The 25,680-nt window shown below is 35.4% G+C and overlaps 1 protein-coding gene across 1 annotated transcript in view; it reads left to right on the forward strand.

The window, feature by feature from the left end:
- SUPT3H (SPT3 homolog, SAGA and STAGA complex component) overlaps positions 1–25,680 on the forward strand; it is a 566,769-nt gene that overhangs the window by 359,267 nt on the left and 181,822 nt on the right. The window contains exon 4 of the mRNA XM_047733198.1: positions 21,965–22,051. Within this exon, the coding sequence (XP_047589154.1) occupies positions 21,965–22,051 (87 nt within the window). The remainder of the gene's footprint in view (positions 1–21,964; positions 22,052–25,680) is intronic.

The raw sequence follows: 25,680 nt of genomic DNA on the forward strand, positions 1-25,680 counted from the left end.
TTAGGCTCTTTCCTGCTAGTGAGTATCCATAAAAACATTTCCTGTGGCAGAGTCTCATGGCATTGTGAGGAAGCTGTCTCCTGTCAGTAGAAGCGTGTGCCTTTCCAGTGTTTTGCTGTTTTAAATAATGTGCCAAATAGCATCCATATTCAGAAATTCTTGTATCTGATTATTTTCTAAGACAAATATCTAGAAATAAAATTACAGGATCAAAGGGGATTAACTTTATTAGCATGCAAACTGCCCTCCAGAACATTCTGTCTCTCTAGCAGTGAATTAGCTTGTTTTCTGAATTCTGTCCCCAAAAAGCATTAGCATTTTTAAAAATCTGCTAATTTTAGAAATGCAAAATAATAATTTATGGTTGTTCTGATTTGTATTTATGATCGCATTAGCCTCCTGTATTCTAATCTGGATTTTTTATTCATATCATTTGCTCATTTTTCCTTTAGGGTTTGAATGTTTTCCATGAGCTTTTTATGTATTTAGGATAGTAAAATTTTATGAACTCCTTTAGAAACATTTTTCCAGCATGTATCTTTTCATTACGTCGTTTTTTTTTAATGCCAGAAGTTTGCATTGTAAATGTAATCCATTTCACTGATTTTTCCCCCTTTCAGCAGTAGTGCTTTTATGATTAGAAAGTTCTTGAGAACTGATTAATATCCCCATTCATTATCTTAAGCTTTATTTATTTATTACATTTAAAATTGCATAGTTGTAATTTATTTGGATATACAGAATGAGACAAAGATCTAACTTTGTTATATCTCTGTATACAGGTGTACCTATAAATAATTTTAATTGAATGTGTCACTGTGTTCATAACATAAGTACCTTTTTTTAGGAGATTTTTTTTTTCTGTTTGGCTGGTCTTTATGCATCCCTAAACCCATGAAGCCCTTTTAGTTCCCTTTTTTCTCCATGCCTTAATATTCGTATATAAGTAAAAGTGTACATACATAGAAACATCAACATGCATAGGGTTTTTTTCCCCATTGTTACTTATTTTATAAAAATGGGATTATATTATACATACTTAACTCCATCTTGTTTTTCTTGCTAAAAGATATGTCATTGAATTCTCTTTAAGTCAATCAGTGAAACTCTGTTATGTTGCTTTCTGGAGTTTCTTCTGATTTTGTGGTTTTTTGTTTTTCTTTGTTTTTAGTTTTTGACAATTTTTAGGCCTAACATTTTATTTATTTTTATTTTTTAAAGTTTTTATTGAAATTCCAGTTAGTTAACTTACAGTGTAATATTAGTTTCAGGTATACAATATAGTGATTCAGCACTTCCCTACAACACCCAGTGCTCATCACTACAGGTGCCCTCCTACATCCCCATCACTTATTTCCCCTATCCCCCACCTGCCTCCCTTCTGGTGACCATCTGTTTGTTCTCTATATTTAAGAGTTTAGGGGCACCTGGGTGGCTCAGTGGGTTAAGCCTCTGCCTTCGGCTCAGGTCATGATTTCAGAGTCTTGGGATAGAGCCCGTATCGGGCTCTCTGCTCAGTGGGGAGCCTGCTTCCCCCCCTTCTCTCTCTGCTTGCCTCTCTGCCTACTAGTGATCTCTGTCTGTAAAATAAATAAAATCTTAACCAAAAAAAAAAAAAAAGAGTTTGTTTCTTGGTTTGTCTTCTCGTTTTTTTTTTTTCCTTTGCTTGTTTGTTTTGTTTCTTAAATTACACATATGAGTGTAAAATCATGGTATTTGTCTTTTTCTGACTGTGTTATTTTGCTTAGCATAATACTCTCTAGCTCCATCCATCTCCATGTCATTGTAAATGGCAAGACTTCATTGTTTTTATGGCTGAGTAATATTCCATTTTATATATATATATATATATATATATATATATAGAGAGAGAGAGAGAGAGAGAGAGAGAGAGATATCTCACCTCTTTATCCATTCAAGAGTCAATGGGCATTTGTGGCTGTGGAATATAATTTACCTTTTCTCTATCTATAGCATTCCCTATCTATAGCATTCTTTTTTCATCATAATTGATCAATCTTAATATATATTGTCAGATGCTTTTCCTCCAATGCCTGCTAACAATAAAAGTTGTAGCTCCTTCTAGTTTTCAAATACTGAATGTGAAGGAATGTCTCATTTTAATTTGCCACCTGACTACAAGTGACTTTGAACGTCATTATGTTGGGTGACATTTGGATTTGCTCCTCTATGAATTGCGTGTTCCTACATTTTTCTAATGGGTTTCTTTCTTATAAATTACTAAAAACATTTACTAAGTCATTACATGTCTTAAAATTGCATTGCAGAATTTTTTCAAATAATCCATGAAAATGTTTTAAAATATTATATAATCATAAGTATTTATACTTTTCCTTTTTAAACTTCCAGCATTGAATAAGGATGTCTCTCTAATACTTGATTATATGTATTGTGTCTTAGATCATCTTGTAAGATTTTTATTGTCTCTTGATATTTAATAAACCACCTCAAACCATAGTAGGACTAAAAGCAAAAACCACTTAGGGCTCCTGAGTGGCTCAGTTGGTTGAGTGTCCCACCTGTTGATTTCAGCTCAGGTCATGATCTCAGGGTTGTGAGATCGAGCCCCACTTTGGGATCCACAGTTGGCATAGAGCTTATTCTCTCTCTCTCTTCTGCCTCTTCCCTTTACTCCCTCTAAAAGAATCATTTTATTATTTCTTGTGGTCCAGTCTTGGCTCATCTAGGTTTTGGGGGTTTTTTGTTTGTTTATTTGTTTTGTTTTGTTTTGTTTTGTTTTTTGCTTGTAGTCTTTCACTTGGTTGCAGTCAGATACGACCTAGAGCTATGTCATCTGGAATCTTTTTTTTTTTTTTTTAAAGATTTTATCCATTTATTTGACAGAGATCACAAGCAGGCAGAGAGGCAGGCAGAGAGAGAGAGAGAGAGGAGGAAGCAGGCTCCCTGACAGGCAGAGAGCCCAACCTGGGGCTCGATCCCAGGACCCTGAGATCACGACCCGAGCCGAAAGCAGAGGCTTTAACCCACTGAGCCACTCAGGCGCCCCTGTCATCTGGAATCTTTACCAGGGTTCTTAGGAAGGCTGGACTTCCCTCCCTCCCTATGTAGACTCAGTGCCTCTCCTCTCCATCTGGTCCCTTTATATGATCTGTCCAGCAGAGTCTTACTTCGTGGCACCATATTCTAAAAATTTCAAAAGTAGGAGGTGCAACAACTTTTATTTTCAAGGCAGAAAAGTCCTGGAACATCACCTCCTCTATGACTGTTGAGTAGAACAAGTCACAGCCCGGCCTAGATTCACTTTGTGGGAGAGAACTCTAAGGGCATGAATACAAGGAACCATTCGCTGGGGTCTTCTTTAGAGACTAGCTCCCACAAGGCCTAGGTTTTCTTTGTAGACATCTAGCCATGCATGAGAAGGTCTCCTGCATCCTTGGATTGTAGATATAAGCCTTGGATCTTTTTTCATGATTTGTATCATTTCATCTTTTACATTTTAAGTTTTTGACTTATCTGGAATTTATTTTTACGTATGGCATAAGATGAAATCTTACTTTTTTTCTCTTCAGTTAGCTGTTTATCAAACCATTGATTAAATAATTCTTTTTTCCCACTGGAATAAACTGCCCCTTTCTTCTGTCAAATTTTTATCTATTTCTCATCCTATTCATCTACTATCCCACTAATTTTTCTTCCTTTTTATTCCTCAATCTTTCATTTTCTCCCTTCCCCCACCATCCCTTTCCACTGCAGCCACTCCTGCTCTAACATCCTAATACAGTTATATCCTAATTTTCACTTAATTCATTAGTTATTGTTTACACTGTTTTGACTCTGAGATCACCTGAATCCATAGCCGAGTTCTGCAGTATCGTATTTGTACTTTCTTGTAAGTTTTGTTGTATTTTCCTTGCAGCAATTGTCTTGCCTTTTTGCTTAGTTCTCTATTTATCTGCCAGTAATTCATACCCAGCTCTCAATTAAGTGTGAATCTCCTCTGGATATAAATAAAAAAAGATATTTCCTGTAATCTCATCTTTTTTTAGAATACCTTTCCTAGACCCCTCTGTCAAGTCCAGAGAGATTGCTCGTTACCATGCTGGGTATCTGCCTTCATGTCTTGGGATTTTATTTCATTCTCTGTAGCATACTTACGTCTTACACTACTTCCTACAAGGAAGTGAGCCAAGGAAAATTCGTCCTTTTTCCTTATTCCATTATTTTGCTGAATACCTTGTTCATTAAGCTTTCTGAGGAAGAATTTGTGATTGTGTATCAACCATGCTCAAAAATAGGTAAGTCAGAAAAAAAAAAGAAAAAAGAAAAAGAAAGCATCCATGGAGGTGAATTTTTATATAATTTGCCTGTCTTAAATTTTACTCTACCTTTAGAGACTTCTGGCAATTTGCCTATGTGCAAAAACTTTTAGGTTAGAAATTATTTACCTCAGTGTTTTGAAGCCATTTCTCTATTACTTTCTGATGTTAAAGGTCATTGTGGAGATGACATTCTAATTATTTAACCTTTACATGTGAACTGTTTTCTTCCTTTATTTCTGTAAGTTCCTAGTACTTCCTGTTTGTCCTCAGAATTCCAAAATTTCACAATAATATATCTAGAATGTTTTACATGACATGAACCCCACCCCACTTTGGCTGCCTTTCTGATTTAATCTATAACCACTGTCTTTTCTATAGCCAGATTAGCCTCCTTTCTTTTCCTCTATCTTGTCCAAGAATGGTCTCACCTCGGAGCCTTTATTCTTCCTGTTACCCCTGTGTGAAGTATTCTCCCACATATCCATGTGGCTCACCCCCTTCTTGTTGGTTTCTGCTCGGGTGTTACTTTAATGAATACTTCCCTGATTACCCTTATAAAATAACACCCCACACATATCTCTCCAGCACACCTGATCCTGCTTACTCTTTTTTCCATTCTTTTTTTTTTTTTAAGATTTTATTTATTTATTTGACAGAGAGAGATCTCAAGTAGGCAGAGAGGCAGGCAGAGAAAGAAGGGGAAGCAGGCTCCCCGCTGAGCAGAGAGCCTGATGCGGGGCTCGATCCCAGGACCCTGAGATCATGATCCGAGCCAAAGGCAGAGGCTTAACCCACTGAGCCACCCACATGCCCCCACTCTTTTTTCCATTCTTAAACTTTTTTTTTTTACTCTTTTTGGGGTAACATAGGGATTAGGATAACATACTAAATAGTTTATTATGTGTCTCTGACCCCGCAAATATAAGTTCCATAGCAGTGTGGACTTTGACTATTTTGTTTAATGTTCTATCCCTGCCATCAAGAGTTGTGCCAGGTTCTCAATAAATATTTGTGGATGAATGAGTGTGAAGTGACTTGGTATGCGCTTTTTCATCCATTGCATTGAACAATTGATAGATTTAGTCTGGCATCTTATGTTTTCCAGTGCTGGGAAGTTTTCTTGAATTATTTCTTCAAATGTTCCTTTCCCTCCGTATTCTGTTCTAGAACTTCTATTAATTAACCATCCAAATTATATATCCTTTCTTTTAATTTCTTGTCTTAATTACCTGTGCTATATACTAGGTTAGGTGCTTTAGAGAAGTAAAAATGCAAAGTGAGTATTCTACCTATAGTTATTTATGTATTTGTAGTACTTATTTACATTTATTCACTAACTGCCATTATCACAAAAGTAAATCATTTCGGGGAGTTTTCCCCTTCTAATTAATTCATAGCTATGACTGTGACAATTCATAACTAAATAATTTAAACAATACAGAGCACAAATACTGATGGGGATGGGACAACACTGGAATCTATAAATATATGACACTTGAATAAAATTAGTTGGTGAAAATTCCCTTTCCCTTCTATACCCTTCCCTACAAGAAGGCAGAGAGAAGGACTTTTTGTCAGGTTCTGTGCTCACACTTTTCACATGAACTCCAACACACATCCTTTGGGACAGAAAATGGTGAGAGTACAACAGGAATGAATATTTCTTGAGAATCTGTGCCAGACACTTTGCATGTATAATTTAACGTGGTCCTTACACAACCCCAAGATGCAAGTATCATTACATCCATATTAAAAATGGGGACTTGAAGATAAGACACATTAATCATTTGGCACAAGATCATACACCCAGGATTGGAGCTGAAACATTAACTGCTAACTTTGAATTTAATTAAAGTGTTCTTTTAAAAAATATTTTATTTGTTTATTTGAGAGAGGAAGAGAGAGAGGGGGAGAGAGAGCATGAGCAGAGGGAGGGGTAGAGGCAAAGGGAGAAGCAGGCTCCCCACTCAGCATGGAGCCTGACTTGAGGTTCAGGATCACGGACCCAGGGATCATGATCTGAGCCTCAGGCAGACGCTTAACCGACTGAGCCACTCAGGCACCCCTTAATTAAAGTCTTAATGGCACATTCAGACTTCTAAACTAATTGCTATGTGTCTAAGAGTAGATCTGTTATGGACCATATGAAAAAATTTTTTCTACTCCAAAAACCAAGCTATGTTTACACAAGAATATTTCCAGAAATTTGTATCAGAGACTTTTAAAACTCCATGAAAATTATATTAAACTGTTAATGCTGTCTAAATTCTGTAAAGTGTTGAATGCTGATTGGTCAAGTTACTGAATTTTACATACTTAAATATTAGTTTATATGAGGAAACTATTAACTATTAGTTTACATGAGGAAAATGGAAAAGTTAGCTGCCATAGAAAAGATACTAGCCATGGGATACAACGGAAACAGGGAGTTATTGTCTAAAAGACTTGTTCTAGTCATATCTTTGTCATATAAATGCTCTGAGCTGCTGTTCCCTTATCTATGAAAAAAACTAAAATATTAATATCCCTTAACTCATAGGATTTTTGCAAAAATTAGAAAAACTAACAATTTTTAAAATATGTCAAATACGTTAGTCATCTTGTAGTGTATACATTATGTGCTAGTTTATGTTCTTGTTCTGTGTATTATTGGTGCTATCGTTCCTTAAATTAAGTCTTAGAATCTAGGATTATAATTTCCATCACCAGATCACATTGTATATTTGGAGGAGGACACTTGCCACCCATTTCTGTTTTTAAATTGTCTGAACAGAAGATTTTAAAAGGAAATGAAAACTATTCTACTTCTGGTATTTAAGGGGGAAAGTAGCCTTAGTAAGGCTGAAGACTCAGGTGATAATGGACATCTAATGTTTGTCCTTCTAGACTCACTTTTCACCCTTCCGCCTTTTCTGTACCCTGAGAGGCTCATCTCTTTAGATCTCTCTTGCCGTCTGACTTCTGGTTGAGTTTGGCCAGTGAGAGGCACCAGCAGGATTGCTGAGAGTGGGATGAATGAACGTAAGGCCAAAGGTAGCTGTATCCCTGGCAGGGTGGGCTTCACCAGCTTCCGGGCTCAGGTGGTGGCTACCTTCCCCTTCCCCCTCTAAGCCTAGGGTTCATAATGGCCTCTGTTGCTCTTAGAGCCAGGAGGATGCCACACTACCCCTTGCGGTTTCCCTAAACCTTCCCCACATCTTCATAAATAGTTTCTGGGTAAACTCTCTCCAAATTCCCAGTTTAACTATGTTATCTTTTTTATTTCCAAGCTCCTGACCAGTAAACTGACTGGTATATTCAGGTAAATACCAGTGCTCCTGTATGGGTCATCCCCAGAGTTACCCCAGACACACATACGTTAGCTGAGATTCAGCCAGATAAATTATATAAATTGAGATTTTCTACAAATCCTGATTAGAGTTGGAGGCACAACTTGATTTGCCTTTTGGCTGGAAATTCACAATGGCTAGTATCTAACTGAGCTAACTCCAGATGAGTCAGATTTTCTTTAGATGTTTCAGATAATCTGTAGCAATGTCTTTGAGTCTCTCTTAAGATTCATAGCCTTTATGTGGTCTGTGGAGACTACATTAATGGAGTTTGCATTCTTGAAGGGAAGCCTTTTTATAAAGAGATCTTTACAAAGTAGGGTGATAAGTGGTTAGCTGGCTGAAGTCTTACCATGTCCCCAGAAACAATGGGAAGAGGGTGATTCGGTCTGTGCTTGAGTTCGAGGAGACCTCAGAGAGGCTGTGGCATGTCACTTGCATTTGTTGAAGAATGTGGAACTCTGTCTTTTCTATGTTGTCTGCTTTCTCAGAATGTGACCGTGGGAGTGTTGCAGGATGGTGGTACCATTTTAGCTTGATGTCAAGGAATCTCTTAAGAATATCCTGGTTTGGGTTTAAATAACAAATCTAAAACATTTTCTCTGCTGGTCAAATTATCAGTAGACTTTTTTTCCCCTTTCCTTATATAGATTACTTTTTTAATCCTCTAACCAAGAATGGGTCATTCCTAAGCAATACATTATGCTTCTGTTGTGCTTAAAGTCCAGGTGCCTATACAACATTATTTCATTTGATCTTCACAATGACCTGTGAGTGTAACAAGATTTGTACTATATAACCTTTTGAGTCCTTTTAAATAACCTTTTTAATTCTTCAGTAGAATATGGGACTGACATCTGAGCCCAGGAAACCTGACTTTTCATTTAGTTTTACATATACGTCTTCTAATTTGACAAATACTATATACAACATAGATTGGTTTTCCTATGCAAGCGAAGTTTGAATACAAAATTTGAATAGGGCTACTTTCTCTGACAGACTGAGGGGGAAGTATATACAAATTATCTATGTTCATCTTATGATAAAAGCAAAGAGCGGATTAGAATCAGGTACAGACCAATCTTAATTATGTATTGGTAATTGCGTTGCTTTAATCCCATTTTGCAACTGACTTTGGCTTTCAAATGTATCTGGAACTACTGGGTAGGGTACTGGAATAATTAACTCTCTCACCTGCTGATTTGTGTACCATGGGGAATATTGTTGTAAAATAAGTCATTAATGCTAAATAATGATCCAACCTCATACTTCATCCACTGACACAATTAATTGGATTGGTTGCTATTTCTACTGGTTTAACCAAGTAGATTTTTTTTTTTTTTGAAAACTGACTCCCTCCTGCTCCTCACCTCTTTGAGGTTTTCTTTTTTTTTTTTTTTTTAAGATTTTATTTATTTATTTGACAGAGAGAAATCACAAGTAGGCAGAGAGGCAGGCAGAGAGAGAGGAGGCAGCAGGCTCTCTGCTGAGCAGAAAGCCCGATGTGGGGCTCGAACCCAGGACCTGGGATCATGACCTGAGCCGAAGGCAGTGGCTTAACCCACTGAGCCACCCAGGCGCCCCAGAGGTTTTCTTTTTTATTTATTTCTTCTCTCAGTGATACAAGCATTCAATTATGAAGCCAAAAGTAAACCATTCCTAAGGTTAAAAACTAGAACCAGAAAGTAAAAGCCAAAAGCACCTTTGGAGCTCATTTGGTGTCTACCTTTCTTTTGTTCCCATTTGAAGAAACTGAGGACCAGAAAGAGCCACTCTTCTGTTTAAAACTATAGCTTCAAGAATGTATGCACCTTAAGGCATGCATTATATTTCATGTTAGGGTGATTCAACATGACAAGTTATTACAGAAGCCATTAGCTCTCTATCTGAAGAACTCTATAGCCTTTAACCTCAGATGAGAGTTATTTTTTTAAAACTTGTTAAGAGAGGGATTTTAGTGATATATACACTCTATATACATAGAAATACATATGTATGTGTGTATGTATACACATACATGTATATGCACATATGTATATACATGGTATATATATATATATATATATAGTGTGTATATATGTATATGTCCAAACAAATTTTTTATATCCTAAATTTGTTTATGGTAAAATAAGTCCTTAGTGCTAATCAGTAGTTCAATAATAATCTTTAATCTTTGTGAATACTGGAAATGATAACCTTTTTATGATGACCCTGAAATTTAAATTTTCATTTCTGAATAAATGTAGGTAGCAATTTTTCAGGGCTTACTGTATGCTGCATGACAATGCCTAATGTAAACATCAAACCAGAGGCATTTTTAAAAATTTCATGAAAGGGAAAACAATCTGTGGTTTTGGAAACTTTTTTGAAGTTAGTGATTTTTTAAAGCTTTTCGATTAAACTGTTTGTGAAATCAGTGGTCCACATGGAGAAAACTACTGGGTTAGACAATAAAAGGAGGTAATAATCTAAATGATCCGGAACACTCTTCAAGATCACAGTACTGACAGGAAGCCACACCCTAACTGAGTTTCATAGCAGACAGTTGCCCCCCATGCATTGAACAGGTTTTAAGACCCAGCATCAGCAGTTAGAACTCTAAAATTCTAAAGTTGGCACTTTTTCCATGTATTTTCTCAACAAAAGGACCAAATTATAAAATTGCTTTTGCCAAAACAAGGGTAATAGTAATAGAGATAAAATTAGCAATCCATTTTTTTTTCATTCCTTGTGATTATTCTTTAGGATTACCTTATTCTTTCCATTTGGTGATTTTTCCAGTCATTACATTGGTCTGTGTGTGGTCTTGTAGTTCAGTGCTTTTAATAACCTGACCTAATCACGAAGATTTAGTACAAGACCTGTGTTTATTCCTAAACATTCTGGGGCGAAATGAAATCAGGTTATCATGTGAAAAATTAAGCAGGGTTTCAAAGAAAAGCAATTAACTCAGTCTTTTACCTGTTAGATTTTTGTTCTTTGAAGAAATAACTAACGGCCACAACTTGTTGAGTGGACACCTTTATGGAAGACTGGGAACAGAAGGAAATATGGAGGGAAGCACAGACATTGAAATAAGCAGAGAAAAAAAGAGTCATTATTAATTGTAGACAAGAAAAGTACACATTTTGTAATCTACCAAAATGTTTACACTTTTAAAATGTTAAGAAATGCAAATAATATGTACAACCTTAGATCTTTACACTATATCATTTTAATTATTGAGTAACAACAACTGCTATGTAGAGCAAAGTCAAGATCTACCATCTTTCTACAATTTTAATGTATTTTAGTTTATTTTTTAAATTTTTATATTTAATTTAAATTCAACTTAGTTAGCATATAGTATATTATTAGTTTCAGGGGTAGAATTTGATGATTCATCAGTTGCATGTTAACACCTAGCTCTCATTCCATCAAGTGCCCTCCTTGATGCCCATCACCCAGTTACCCCATCTCCCCCCCCACCTCCCCTCCAGCCATCCTCAGTTTGTTCCATATAGTTTAGCATCTATTATGGTTTACCTCCTTCTCTGTTTCTGTGTGCTGGTTGAAGCAGTTACATGGTATTCTAGTTTTAATAATTAAATAGTAAATAATTAAATTTTAAATAGTACTAACTATAGTTAGTTAAGTATAATATTTAAACTATAACCCCATGTGGAATTGAGTCCCACATGGGGCTCTCTGCTCAGCAGGAGCCCACTTCTGCCTCTCCCTGCCACTCTCCCTGCTTGTATTCTGTCCCTCTCTGTCAAATAAATAAATAAATAAAATCTTTAAAAATAAACAGATAATAAACTATAATCCAGTTTAGTGTGGTAGTTAAGGTGTAATCCAGAATAGTGTGCTATTTAAACTATCACCTAGTTTATTGTTTTAAATTTAATTTGTGTGTGTGTGTGTGTGTGTGTGTGTGTGTGTGTGTGACTTCCAAAATTCATTGTTTATGCAGCATACCCAGTGCTCCATGCAATACGTGCCCTCCATAATACCCACCACCAGGCTCATCCATCCCCCCAATGCCCCTCCCCTCCAAAACCCTCAGTTTGTTTCTCAGAGTCCACTGCCTTTCATGGTTTGTCTCCCTCTCCAATTTCCCCCAACTCACTTCTCCTCTCCCTCTCCCAATGTCCTCTGTGTTATGACCTAGTTTATTACTTTAATTTCAGCTTTAAAAATTTTCCAACATATCCTTTTGTGTACTTGCAAACCTTGATGTGTTTAGACTTAAAAGTTGCTTATGAATAACTTCTATGTAAAATAGTTTAAAAGAAAACTTACAAATGGTTGTTTTTCTCCTAATTTCATATTTTAAATAAGAGTAACCAAAGAACTAGTTCCTTGTCAAGTTTGCTGTTCTTATACAATAAATGCAACCATTGTTTAATGGACATTTTTAAAACTTTGCAGGCTTATATTGATTGTGACTTGGTAATTCTTTAAAATATGTATAGAAATAAAACTGAATTTTTTTAGTCATGAGATACTGATAATTACAGCTTCATCATATTTTTTTTAAAAATTTGCCTTAACGGTCTTTGACTTACTATTCTAAAAAGAAAAGTTAAAATGAAACTCTAAAAAGTTAGGCACATCTTTTATCAATTTATATACTTGTTTATATTTCAGATGGCTAAGACAGTGGAAGACCAGTCACTAACAAAGAATAAGGAGATCATATGATAGGAAAATACAAAGTCATATATCTTACATTTATAGTATCCTGAATGTTAACTGTATTTAGTTACAAATCCATTTCCTTTCAAACACTTGCTTAGTCCTCAGTCCTTAAGCTATGTCTGCATGAAGCAACTGGCTTGGATGTTTTGATCCAAACCATTTTTATTTTGGCAACCATTTCATTGCCAGCAATGAAAATGTTTTGAAAGGCAAATAAATGTTTTTGTGGGTAGGCTTCTATACAATGTAAGGCTTGATTTAATGATCATAACTTCCTGTATTGTGAATAAGAAATTAATAATCTTGGAGAGAAAGATAAATGGCTTGATGTTAAGCATTTATTATTTAGTACCAGTTTTTTGTACCTGAACATCTCTCAGGTTTTCCATATGGGTTAAAAGAGGCAATATATAGAAGACAAGAAGCACAAGATAGTACATTCAGTAAATGTTAACATTTTTAAAAAGTATCATTTTCTGCTTAAATATGGATGATAACATGTGCTTATCTCCAACCATTCTGAAACCACACTAAAGGACAGCAAAATAATTTAAAGAGGCATAAACCTACGAAGACAAAATGGGTAAAGATTAAATAACAGATGAAATTTGTCAAAAAAATTGTGGAAGCTTAAAGGTGGATAGAAATGCCAGAGGTTTAAAAATTCTAAGAAAAATGAAACCTTGGAACCTGGAAAAATTAAGGAGGGCATGTATTGCATGGAGCACTGGGTGTGGTGCAAAAACAATGAATACTGTTATGCTGAAAAGAAATAATATAAAAAAAAATCAGGATTGAAAGTATCTCTGAAGAAAGAAATCTTGGGTTGGGTGAAAAGCAAGAGGATTTTTTGAAAGTATAAAGATCCTAGTCCCTGTCAAAGCCATATAGGCAGTCAACTATCCTTTATCCACTTGGCAAAAATAACATAGGCTTACTCTCTGGAGAGGTTGAATAAAACAAACTCTGGTATTAGAGATCCTAGGCACAAAGACCATAGATGTTCTAAAAAGAACCCAGAAAAACAGAAAGAAAAAAAATTCAGAGGGATGCAAGAAAACTTACCAGACATGAAGGACAGAAATATATGAGTTACAGTATCCTTGTGAGTACCAAAAAAATATATGTAGAAAGACCCTCACCAAGGCACTGCACCATGAAATTTCAGAATTTTAGGTATGAAAAGAAAAACACTAAAAGTTTCTCAGAGGAGGAAAAAAGGTCACACAAAGCCTTAAGAATAGAAACAACAACAATAGCTAACTTCTCAACAACAATATTTTAAGCAGAAGACAGTGGAGCAATGCCTTTAAAATTCTGAAGGAAATTATTTTTAAGCTCAAATTCCATACCCCATTTGCTAACTGAATGTGAGAGTGGCTTAAATGAATTTTCAGAATATTAGATCTTTAAAATTTTATTTCCCATAAACCCCTTCTCAGCAAACTACCAGAGGTATTTTTCAACTATAGCCCCACCACGGGGTGAGGAAGAAAGGTATTGAAGTTTGAGCTCATTCTAGTTTTCTAGTTTTCATTCTGCCTGTTTAAAAAATAAAAAAAATCAATATTCTTTAGAGGAACATAACAGAATCCAGAGTCTTTGTAAGGTATCAATCACAGTATCTCAGCTAAAATTCCAGATTCCTTAAAATATGAAGTAACAGGCAAACATGACTCATACTCCAGAGAAAAGACAAAATGAAAACTGACTCCAAAATGACCAGGTGTTGATATTAGCAAATGGGGTTTTTAAGGCAGCTGTTATATAACTATGCTCAAGAATAAAAAAAAAAAACTACCAAAATAAGGATGTAAACTAAGATAGAGCAAGAAATGGGATCAAGAAATGAAGAATCCAAAAGGAATAGCTGAAGAGTTGGAGAACTCCAGATGAGATGTCTCTGAAGGAAAATAAAAACAAAGAAACTAAAAGAAATCCTTATATGTTTCAAATCTCTCAAAGAGTTTGGGATGAAACAGTTTTAGGATCACAGAAAAAGAAGCAAAGAAACAAATCAAGGAAATATTAACTACAAGAAAAATCTTTTTATAAATTATAAAAAAAATTCATTCATAGCAGCCAAGCTATAATAGTGTTTATACAATCTAAAAATATAAACACTGGATATTAATTTTTTAATTACATTTTGTAGATAAAATCAAGAGGGGAAGAAGGAGATGCTTAAATAAGAGGCAGCTGAGAACACTGTGTCTTCTTTATCTTCAGTGGTAGAATTGAGAGTATTTATAGGTGAAAAATAAAGAAAAGAAGCATATTATAAGCATATTTCAAATATGGAGGTAGGTGAATAACAGTAGAACAAGCTAAGCAAGTTGAAAGTGGTTGCCTCTTGAAGCAGAACCACAGGAAAGAAGTTTGATAAGGTAGTCATGTCTGTCATTAAAAACTTAGAGTATAGTTTGACTTTTAATGTTATTTACATTTTAACTTAAATTTTAAAAATGTTTAAGCAAATTGAATATAACACACAGTACAGTACCTGGTGCAAATTAGGTATTCAATAAATGATAGCTATTGTTACTGCTAAGATTATTAATTCTCCTAGTAGTCATTAAAACCATTGGTTACCCATTTCAAATAGAAAAAAATATATTTATAAACTGAAAAATCTAGGGAAGTAATTGATATATCTGATCTCACAGTTATGTGAATATGTGAGTAGTAGAGCTAGACCTGGAATCCAGATTTCCGAACTCCTGCTGCTTTCAGTCACAACATGGAGACTCAGAGAGAATTGGTGGCTGAGAAGTACAGTTGTAAGCAGAGCTTCCTTTCATCATCTGACCTAGAATCTGGCCTGGTAAATAGTGAGTGGTCAACCAATGGATAGAAAGACAGACAAATAAATCTTAGGCCAGGGGACAGCCTAGCTTTTCATAACATGGCTTTCAACAACTCTTGCCTTTTACTATTTATTTATTTACTATGTATCTTCAAAAAGGTAAGATCCAGGGATTTAGTTAAAACACAAAGGAAAAAGGTACAACAGAAGTGTGGTTAAAATGGAATATTTTCAGGATGTTAATAATTGTGAAACTTGCTGTACTTTTAAGACCTTTTGGAACTTTAGAGGAAACATTTTTGCCGAATTTTTATGGGTCCCAGACAGATGCAGAGTTTATTGACTTCATCTAGTCCAATTCATTTATATCAAAGAGGAGAAACTGACAGTTGTCAATGGGAACTGGGCTGCCAACATTTGACAAATATTTAAAAACTGCCTGTTGGGGAATGGTGATCCTGGACCTGGAGATTTTATTCAAAATGTAGTTGGGAAGTGAAAATATTAAGTAACTGGGTGAGGAAGATAAAGAAGAAACTCATTGACAAGTATAATCAACATATTATAAACTGGGTATATGAGTTTCACACCTAGGTTAGGTAACAAACACTATTGTATGAAGATAATCACAGATTTTTTAAAATAAAATTATTTTAAAACCTATATTTTCAAGAATAAAGTGCTGTATCCCATAAAGAATCAAGAATGTCTCATAATTTGAATATAGTTCTGTATTAAGGCTCTCCAGAAAAAAACAGAACCAATAAGGGGGGTGTGTGTATGGAGAAGGTGTATGTGGTTGGATAGATGGATAGAAAGATGGTAGGTAGGTAGTAAGGAATTGGATTCCATGATTATGGAGGCTAAGGAGTCCCAAGTTCTGTAGTTAGCAAGTTGGAGACACAGGAGAGGTGAAATATAATTCCAGCCTGAGTCCAGCCTAAAAAACAGGAGATGTTTTAGTCCAAGGAAGAAGTTCTCAAAAAGACCAATGTTCCATTTTAAGGTAGGCAGAAAGCATTCCATTCCCTTTTATTTGGCGCTTATGGGTTAAGTTTTTATATAAGTTCAAGTTAGTTAACATACAGTGTAATATTACTTTCAGGTGTACAATATAGTGATTCAGCAATTCCATACAACACCCAGTGCTCATCACAACAAGTGCCCTCCTTAATCCCATCTCCTATTTCATCCATCCCCCCACCCACCTCCCCTCTGGTAACCATCAGTTTTCTTCTCTATAGTTAATAGTCTATTTCCTGGTTTGCCCCTCTCTCTCTCTTTTTTCCCTTTGCTTGTTTGCTTTCTTTAGTAAGTTCAGCATATGAGTGAAATCATGTGGTATTTGTCTTTCTCTGACTGACTCATTTTTCTTATTTAGCGTAATACTCTTTAGCTCTATCCATGTCATTGCACATGGCAAAGTTTCATTCTTATTTATGGCTGAGTAATGTTCCATTCTATGTATGTGCGTGTATGTGTATAAGATTTTATATATATATATTTATATGATCTTTTTATCCATTCGTCAGTTGAAGGACACCTGGGCTCTTTCCATAATTTGGCTATTGTTGATAATGCCGCTATAAGCATCAGGGTGCATATGTCCCTTTGGGAATTAGTATTTTGTATCCTTTGGGTAAATACCTAGTAGTGCAATCGGATCATAGGGTAGTTCTATTTTTTTTTTAAAGATTTTATTTATTTATTTGACAGAGAGATCACAAGCAGGCAGAGACGCAGGCAGAGAGAGAGGAGGAAGCAGGCTCCCCGCTGAGCAGAGAGCCCAACGCAGGGCTCGATCCCAGGACTCTGAGATCATGACCTGAGCCGAAGGCAGCGGCTTAACCCACTGAGCCACCCAGGCGCCCCGGGTAGTTCTATTTTTAACTTCTTGAAGAACCTCCGTATTATTATCCAGAGTAACCACACCAATTTGCATTCCCACCAACAGTGCAGGAAGATTCCCCTTTCTCCACATCCTGGACAACACCTGTTGTTTCTTGTGTTGCTGATTGTAGCTATTCTGATAGTTGTGAGGTGATAATGTTCTATTCAGTTCTTCAACTGATAGGTTGAGGTCCACCCACATTTGGGAGGGCAGTCTACTTATTTTACCTATTCACATATTAATTTCATCCCAGAATACCCTCATAGTCACACCCAGAATAATGTTCAACCAAATGTCTGAGCACTTCATGGCCCAGTCAAGTTGACACATAAAATTAATCATAGGATGCCTGGGTGGTTCGATGGGTTAGGTGTCTGCCTTCTGCTCAAGTCATGATCCTGGGGTCCTGGGATCAAATCCCACATCAGGATCCTTGCTCAGCAGGGAGCCTGCTTCTCCCCCTACCTGCTGCTCTCCCTGCTTGTGCACTCTCTCTCTGTCTAACAAGTGAATAAGTAAAATCTTTTTAAAAAATTAATCATTAAAAATGCATAAAAGTATGAAAATATAATTGAAATTATTGGAGTTTAACTGTAGAATAATATGAGCGGGAAAAAAGAAATATAATGAGAATGAAGGTGTAGTGAAAATCTGTGAGTCAGTCAGGCTTTAAAGACCACACTGAAGTTAGATAATCATGACTTCTCATAGATCCTGGAAAAAGAATTACGGGCATTATATTTGAGCAAGATCGTTTTAGCACTTAAATCTGGGTTGCATCACAATTTGGAGACATTGAAATTTTGAAACCAGTATGCAAATAGCCCCACAAGCCTAGATTAGGGTGAATACTAAGTAGAGAGCAAATTCAAGACCATGAACAGAGTAAAACAAAACAACCAGATCAACAGAGGTTAGTGGAAAGGTAGTAGAGGGAGGAAAACAAAATGAGTTTGAATGTTAGTGTCATTAACAACAATGAGAAATTAAGAAGAGATTTATTTGCGGGATCAAAGATGAGGCATTTAAGATGACATGTAAATTTTTAAGGACTTTTTATGCCCAACTTCCAAATAAAGTGTCATAAAATATTTTAAAATGCAAACATGATGATTTAAACAAAGGAAATTTTTGTCTTTTAAATATTTTTATTTATTCATTTGACAGACAGAGATCACAAGTAGGCAGAGAGGCAGGCAGAGAGAGAGGAAGGGAAGCAGGCTCCCTGCTGAGCAGAGAGCCCCATGCGGGGCTCGATCCGAGGACGCTGGGATCATGACCTGAGCCAAAGGCAGAGGTTTTAACCCACTGAGCCACCCAGGCGCCCCACTTTTGTCTTTTAAACAGTTGTTATAAATTATATTATTTTTTGTTTACTTTGAAGAACAGTTGTTATAAATTATATTATTTTTTGTTTACTTTGAAGAACAAATAATATTTATCAGAAAAAACATTGTACATGAGTTGGTGTTGTGGTAAAATAATAATGTCTTGTAGCACAATATTTTACTAAGTTGCTAATAAATAACTCAAGGTTACATTACTATACCTTTATCCATATAGTTAAGAAAATGAAGTTTGCACATTGAGATACCACCTTACACCAGTTTAGAATGGCCAAAATTAGCAAGACAGGAAACAACGTGTATTGGAGAGGGTGTGGAGAAAGGGGAACCCTCTTACATTGTTGGTGGGAATGCCAGTTGGTGCAGCCACTTTGGAGAACAGTGTGGAGATTCCCCAAGAAATTAAAAATAGAGCTTCCCTATGACCCTGCAATTGCACTACTGGGTATTTACCCCAAAGATACAGATGTAGTGAAAAGAAGGGCCATCTGTACCCCAATGTTTATAGCAGCAATGGCCACGGTCGCCAAACTGTGGAAAGAACCAAGATGCCCTTCAACGGACGAATGGATAAGGAAGATGTGGTCCATATACACTATGGAGTATTATGCCTCCATCAGAAAGGATGAATACCCAACTTTTATAGCAACATGGACGGGACTGGAAGAGATTATGCTGAGTGAAATAAGTCAAGCAGAGAGAGTCAATTATCATATGGTTTCACTTATTTGTGGAGCATAACAAATAGCATGGAGGACATGGGGAGATGGAGAGGAGAAGGGAGCTGAGGGAAACTGGAAGGGGAGGTGAACCACGAGAGAGACTATGGACTCTGAAAAACAACCTGAGGGATTTGAAGGGGTGGGAGGTTGGGGGAGCCAGGTGGTGGGTATTATGGAGGGCACGGATTGCATGGAGCACTGGGTGTTGTGCAAAAACAATGAATACTATTACACTGAAAAGAAGTTAAAAAAATGAAGTTTGTATACTCATTCTACTAGTGATTTGTCTTAAAATATTTTTGTGCCCCATTATTTCTTGCATATTTTATATTACAATTCAATGTATATTATTTTCATTATAAATAAAAAATTGTGAAGTATACCATTATTTCATGTTATTCTACTTACTACCAGAAATATTTAACATGCAACAGTGAGTAATGAAGTAAGTACAACTTCCATTTAGTTTCAAAGATTGAGAAGTCGAGGGATTGCATAGAATATAGAATCAATTTTTTTTAACACGGAAGTTATTAGGAATATTTTATGATTTTGATTTCCTGACTCGAGAATTGCTTTCACATGAAAGACCAAATCTGAGCTCAGCTTTCTGTGGAACTGGATTGACAAGCTGCTAATCTGTTTTTTGAGCTTTTTAAGCTTTATATTGTTAAAGAGGAATTTCTTTTCGGGTAGGCATGGACAAAAATTTCTAGAAGGAAGCCAGTGCATAATACACACGTTTACAGTGTGATCACTGCAATTAGCTGATAAAATTGCTCGCCTCACTCTGTAGAGGTCAGAGTTTGGGAGGGCTAATTTTAGAGCATGAGGCACATCGAGGCAGGTAGCCTTGGTGAAGTAACACAGTGATCACATTCAGTCCTAAGGAATCACTTCTTGAAAGTCCAGGGCATATTAGGAGAATTCCAGCAGTGCCAGTGCTAGTAAGGGCACGAAGTTAGGTGAAGGAAATTAGTGCAGCAGATAGGTGAAAACTAAAGTTAAATTTTCCTGAAAATTATGACCACATACCACGACATAAGTTCCAGATCCCTGCAGTCATCGTCTACTGGTTTTCATAGGTGTTTTAAATGTCTAACTCTCCTATGTCTTTATTTTCCATTTTCTGTCTTTTCCCGGTTAATGTGTTTGTAAACTGACATTTTGAAGAGAATTATAAATACAGATGATTTATTGATACATAGTATTTGTAAATGATTAGTTGGGAAAACTCTTCTGGGATATATACTTCTGATCCTTTCTTAACGTAGGTGAAATTACTTCTGTCTGTATAGTACTTTACAGTTGTCAAATCCTCACCATCCTTCGTGAAAGAAAATACGAAGTTACTTGACAAGGCTGCCTCCTGGTTCCCTAGATACATCCACACATTTAAATGGATACTGGGCCCATGTTCTTCTCCACACTGATTGTGTGTATTTTATACTGTGATAGAAATGTTTTTATTTGAAAAAAACATTTCCCTGACACTATTCCAGTTTTTAGAAAAATATGTTCAAATTTTTCCTGCTGAAAACTTTTAGTTTCTGAGTAGATACATCATCTTTTTAAAACCTTTCCCCCAAGATTTCTTTTTAAATGGCTCACAGTTAAATTTAAATTTCTATATTTAGGTAGAATTATGTTTATATACCAACCACCAGTATCCAGGAAATTCAGTGGTAAGGCTGACACATAGGGAGTTTATAGTCTATTTTGTAGTCTGTGTATTTAGACAAGGTTTGAAGCTTACTTAGCAAAATCGCTTAAACATTTGAGCAGAATTTCTTTAGAATAAATGCACTATTTGATTCCTTATAATTGTTAAGATAACAGTATGTCACTTTTTAAAGATTAGTTCTCAGGAATATGTTAGATTTATTCCTTTCAAAGAAGAATGCATTTAGGAACCGCCTTTATATGTAAATATTTTTATAATATTGGACAGAGATGGTGTGGTGCAATCACCACGGTTTGATCAAATTTGGAAGAAGTTATAGGCACATATTTGTAGTGTTTTCTCCAGCATCTTTATTTTTTTCATCTGGATGTATTTTATGTTCCTTCCAACTAATCAAAATAAGAAACCGATTTCGCCTTTGCCAAAAAAATAGAACTATCATTTTTCACATTCTTTTATTTTCCAGGTCATTTTCAAGTAAGATTGTGTTTCTAGGACTTCTGAATTCCAGAAAAATCTCAACTTTGTAGATATAAGGGCCCAGATGAACATTGCAGGGGGAATCTAACTTTTCATGCAGTATGTTTTGTGTTGTGCATTCCAGATACAGTTAACTTTTTGTGTGCATGTGATTAGTGTGGAAAAAAATTAATGCAGTCCAGTATTATGATTTATGGACTGAATCCTTTGCCCACTGAAGACTTGCCAAAACTAAAACTATTTTTTTTCCTTTGGATATTAGAAACAGCTACTGTTTTTGTTGATCTTTTAAAGTTCTGAATGGGCCTATTTCAAATCATACCAGCATGGGAGCTCAGATTAATAATATACTTATTCAACTAGTGATACTGAGTGAAACCATTGCTCACATGGATATGAGGATAAAATTTCATAAGATTATTTTCAGGTGCATTAATGCATTTCTGGAAGCTGCACATGATTTTTCTTTTGCATGAAAGAAATCAAGGATTTCTGTTTATTGTATCAGTTACAGGTGGGCTTATGAGTTAATTTAATTGCTGGGTTTTTTTTTAACTTTCAAACATAAGACATTTCACTTTTTAAAGAAGTAATGTGATTGCCAGATTATTCCCAAAGGTTTTTAACTCTTAGTATATTCATCTCTCTTGAGACATCATGACTGTAGTATATTTAATTCAGATTATGGAGGGGAAAAAATTCTAAATTCTCTTTGTTGTTAGTTACAGCAAGCTGCTGAAGTTTCTCAGCTCCGGGGAGCAAGGGTAATCTCTGCCGAAGACCTTCTGTTTTTGATGCGCAAAGATAAGGTAATATACAGCATTTTCATTGTATTAACATGCCATGTTTGGTATTCAATTATGCTTATTTAAGGAACTGTATCCTTGTTATATATCCTTGGAATACAACTATTAAACTGATGTTTTATTCTTCATAGTTTGCACAGAATGGTTTGCTCTAAGAGAATAGATACTTGTTCAAACAGCACCAGAGCACCGACCTAGAACTATGCTACCAACTAATTCTCACTTATCATTCCGTATCTCTTTCAACATTTTCACAGCTACATAATATTCACTGAGTATCAATCGTATGCTTTGTTCAGATAAGTGAGATAGAACTGAATGGCATGTTTATTTTTCTTCTAATTTTACACAAGATTATAGGTTTTCCCAGGGTTTGTTTCAAGGTTTATTCTGTGATATACCATTTATAGGAAAAGAGTCAATAGAGATGAGTCTTTCAGTGGCATCAATATAATAATGTCCAGAGTTTTTATGGTAAAGTTTTACCTTTCTTACTCTTTGAACTCTGGTAATTAAAATATTTAGGGTGATATTTACCTGTCTAATTTTGTCCTATCTCCCATGAGTGGCTAGTTGAAAATAGGGAAAATTTTTTGAGCTCTATGCTCATGATGTCTGTATTTTCTGTAGTACATTATACTTTAATAAAATAATTTTCTAAAAATCTAAACAAATATATTTTATAATGTTTTACATGTTTTTAGTAGTGTCATCTAAATGTTACATGTACAAAAAACTGGCCAAGTTATGGCAGCTATTGTCCCCAGTGAGCAGGCTTGGTTTCTGATGGTCCATTTTTCTCTTCTTGATTGTTCTTCCCTGGCCTCTTCATTACACGTACCCATTCCTCTTCTACCATTTTTGTATGCTTGTGGCTGGTTTTTTGTTTTGTTTTGGGGGGGGGGTTGGGTGTTTTTTCAATCAGAAAACATCTCATCAACCTTTTGGATAGCCTTGTTAACATCCTTTCCAATATCCAATTCCTTTATATTTGTGAAATATTTTAATTCTAATTGACTGAAGGTCAACTTAAACTTAGATATAGTATTTTCTCTTCTTCAGACAGTAAGATTCAGAGACCTACAAACCACACCATGACCAATCTAATATTAAATTGTATAAATTCTTACTTCATTAACTCTTTATATGAGGAATATAAAGGAAGAGAAGAGAAATGTCTTCACTATCGAGAAGCTATAATCTGGTAGGAAACCTGTCTGATTTAGTTGAAGAAGCAGAATTTCAAAGTTGTGTCATTAGTCGAGAGGCTGAAGGATTTGTTGAAGTAGAGGTGTCTGAGACTCATGCAGTTGTATGTAGAATGGACCAAATGCAAAGGAACTAGCCAAGATGCTGGTTCAGTAATCCATGCAAAATATGATGGGCACTGGAAGTGGATAGGTAGGTGGATTTCAGAGAGATAGTAAGGAGTACAAATATGCAGGATTTGGTGACTTCATTATACTTGGAGGGACCAATGAGTAATAGGCACAGGGCAGCAGTGGTGCTGTGAGGAAGGAGCTAGCACTGATAGAAAATGAGGACCTGGAGCCAAGGTCCTTCATGAAGGCCGCTAGAGAACAGTGGACTTAGTATTAGTACTTTACAGAGTATGTCCAGTCTTTTTCATGACAGAGTTAAAGAGGCTAGCACAAAAAATAGTCCACATTGACACTTTCTCCTGCCTTTTGGGAAAGTCTGCATTTAAAATCATAGTGAAACTATAGGAATATACACTAACTGACAGGGCCCCTCTACTGTCCAGTAGGACTCTTAACCAGAATCCTTTCATCAGCTGAGAACATAGCTGTAATATGAGAGCTGCCAGAGTTCTCCTCTTTCTCTTGAAAATAATAATTGTATTTGTATGCGACATCTTCTAAACAAAATTAAAGTAGTTTATAGAGGTGTAATATAAGACAAAATAAAATCTCAAGTATTGAATGCAATCAGAGCAAAGAAAAAAAAGAAGGGTAGCAGAAGAACTGTTTACAGGTGTGTGTTTTTTCTCTTCCTAATTCTAGTTTATATTCATGCAGTATTCATTGACTGTCTGCTATCTCGCTCTAGGCACCTTCACTCTTTCTTTCATTTATTCATCCCAGTGGTCCTATATGGTAGGCACTTTACTTAAAATCGTAAATAAAGAAACTGAATTCCAATGCTTATGTTCTACCTCTGGCCCTGCTAAGCTCTAGTTGTAAAGCTATTTTTAACCTGTTTACCTGTATATAAAAAGGAGATGATTTTATTTGTCTGTATTTCAGGGTTGATCAAATAAGGTGCTTGTAAAAGAGCTTTGTAAAATGTACTATGTTTCAGCCATAATTAGGAATCTCAAACCTGAAGGTCAGGAACCAGTTATAATACATCCCAAGTGTAAGCACACAACAAATTACAGAGTATTATCAGTTACCTTTAAAGTTAAGCAGTATTAAGGTCTTCTCATAAACCTAAGGAAAACCAAAGAAAATATAAAAAAAATAAATAAAAACAAAGAAAAAAATGTCAAAAAAAAAAAAAAAACCTAAAGAAAACCATCAAGACCCATTTATCATTCATCAGCTTTGAGTCACATTAAAACATATTTCTCAGATTATAGAATGTTTTTCAGAAATATAAAATATAAACCAACTCTTCTAAAAAAAAAAATAAAAGATTTCCAGAGATTAAAAAACAATAAAAAGGAAAGTTGCTTGGCTTTTTTAAAGCAGTTGTTATAAAATCCTTGTCTAGATGTTTATAAATCACTATAGTTATCTTAGTTTGGAGACTGTGATATCACAGTCTTCAGGAAGAATTTAAAACTTTTTGTAAGACAAAACAAAAAAGCAATCATTGTAATTCTGGAACATTTGGATACTTACAAATGAAAAGTGCCTTCAAAAATGTTTGTTTTTTAAAATGTAAATACCACCCATGTGACCAGAAACCTAAAGAAGACACAGAACAAATCATTTGTTAATGGATTTCTGCTTAATATTCATAAGAAACTTTTAGAAGAGTTCTATCATTACCCCCATCCCCCAAAATATAAAAATGCTGCATTCTACCAAAAAAAAAAAAAAAAGTGTACAATTCAGTGATTTTTATAGGTATTTAACAAATTTATTGAGATACAATTCACATACCATAAAGTTCACTTTTAAAGTGTACAATTCAGTGATTTTTAGTATGTTAAAGATATGTGCAACTGTTATCATAGTACATTTTAGAAAATTTTCACTACCTCACAAACTCTTTATCCTTCAGTTACTTTTCTCCCATTCCTTATTCTTCCAAGTGCAAAGAGACCACAGATCTACTTTTGCACTGTATTTTGATTCTGGAAGTTTCGTATGAATGGAATCGTATTCTATGTGATATTTTGCAACTGGCTTCTTTCACTTAGAATGATGTTTGCAAGGGTCATCCATGTTACAGCATGTATCAGTACTTCATTGCTTTTCCCTGTCAAACAATACACTATTGTATGGCAGTTCCATATTTTGTTTATCCACCCATCAGTTGATGGACATTTGGATTGTTTCCACATTTTGGCTATTATGAATAATGCTATTAAACATTTGTGTACAAAAAAAAAAAAAATGTTTGTTTTTTAGCTTTTATGTTTAATGTGATGACATCTATTA

Source organism: Lutra lutra, chromosome 6 (genome assembly GCF_902655055.1).
Source record: "Lutra lutra chromosome 6, mLutLut1.2, whole genome shotgun sequence".
Taxonomy (NCBI): domain Eukaryota; kingdom Metazoa; phylum Chordata; class Mammalia; order Carnivora; family Mustelidae; genus Lutra; species Lutra lutra.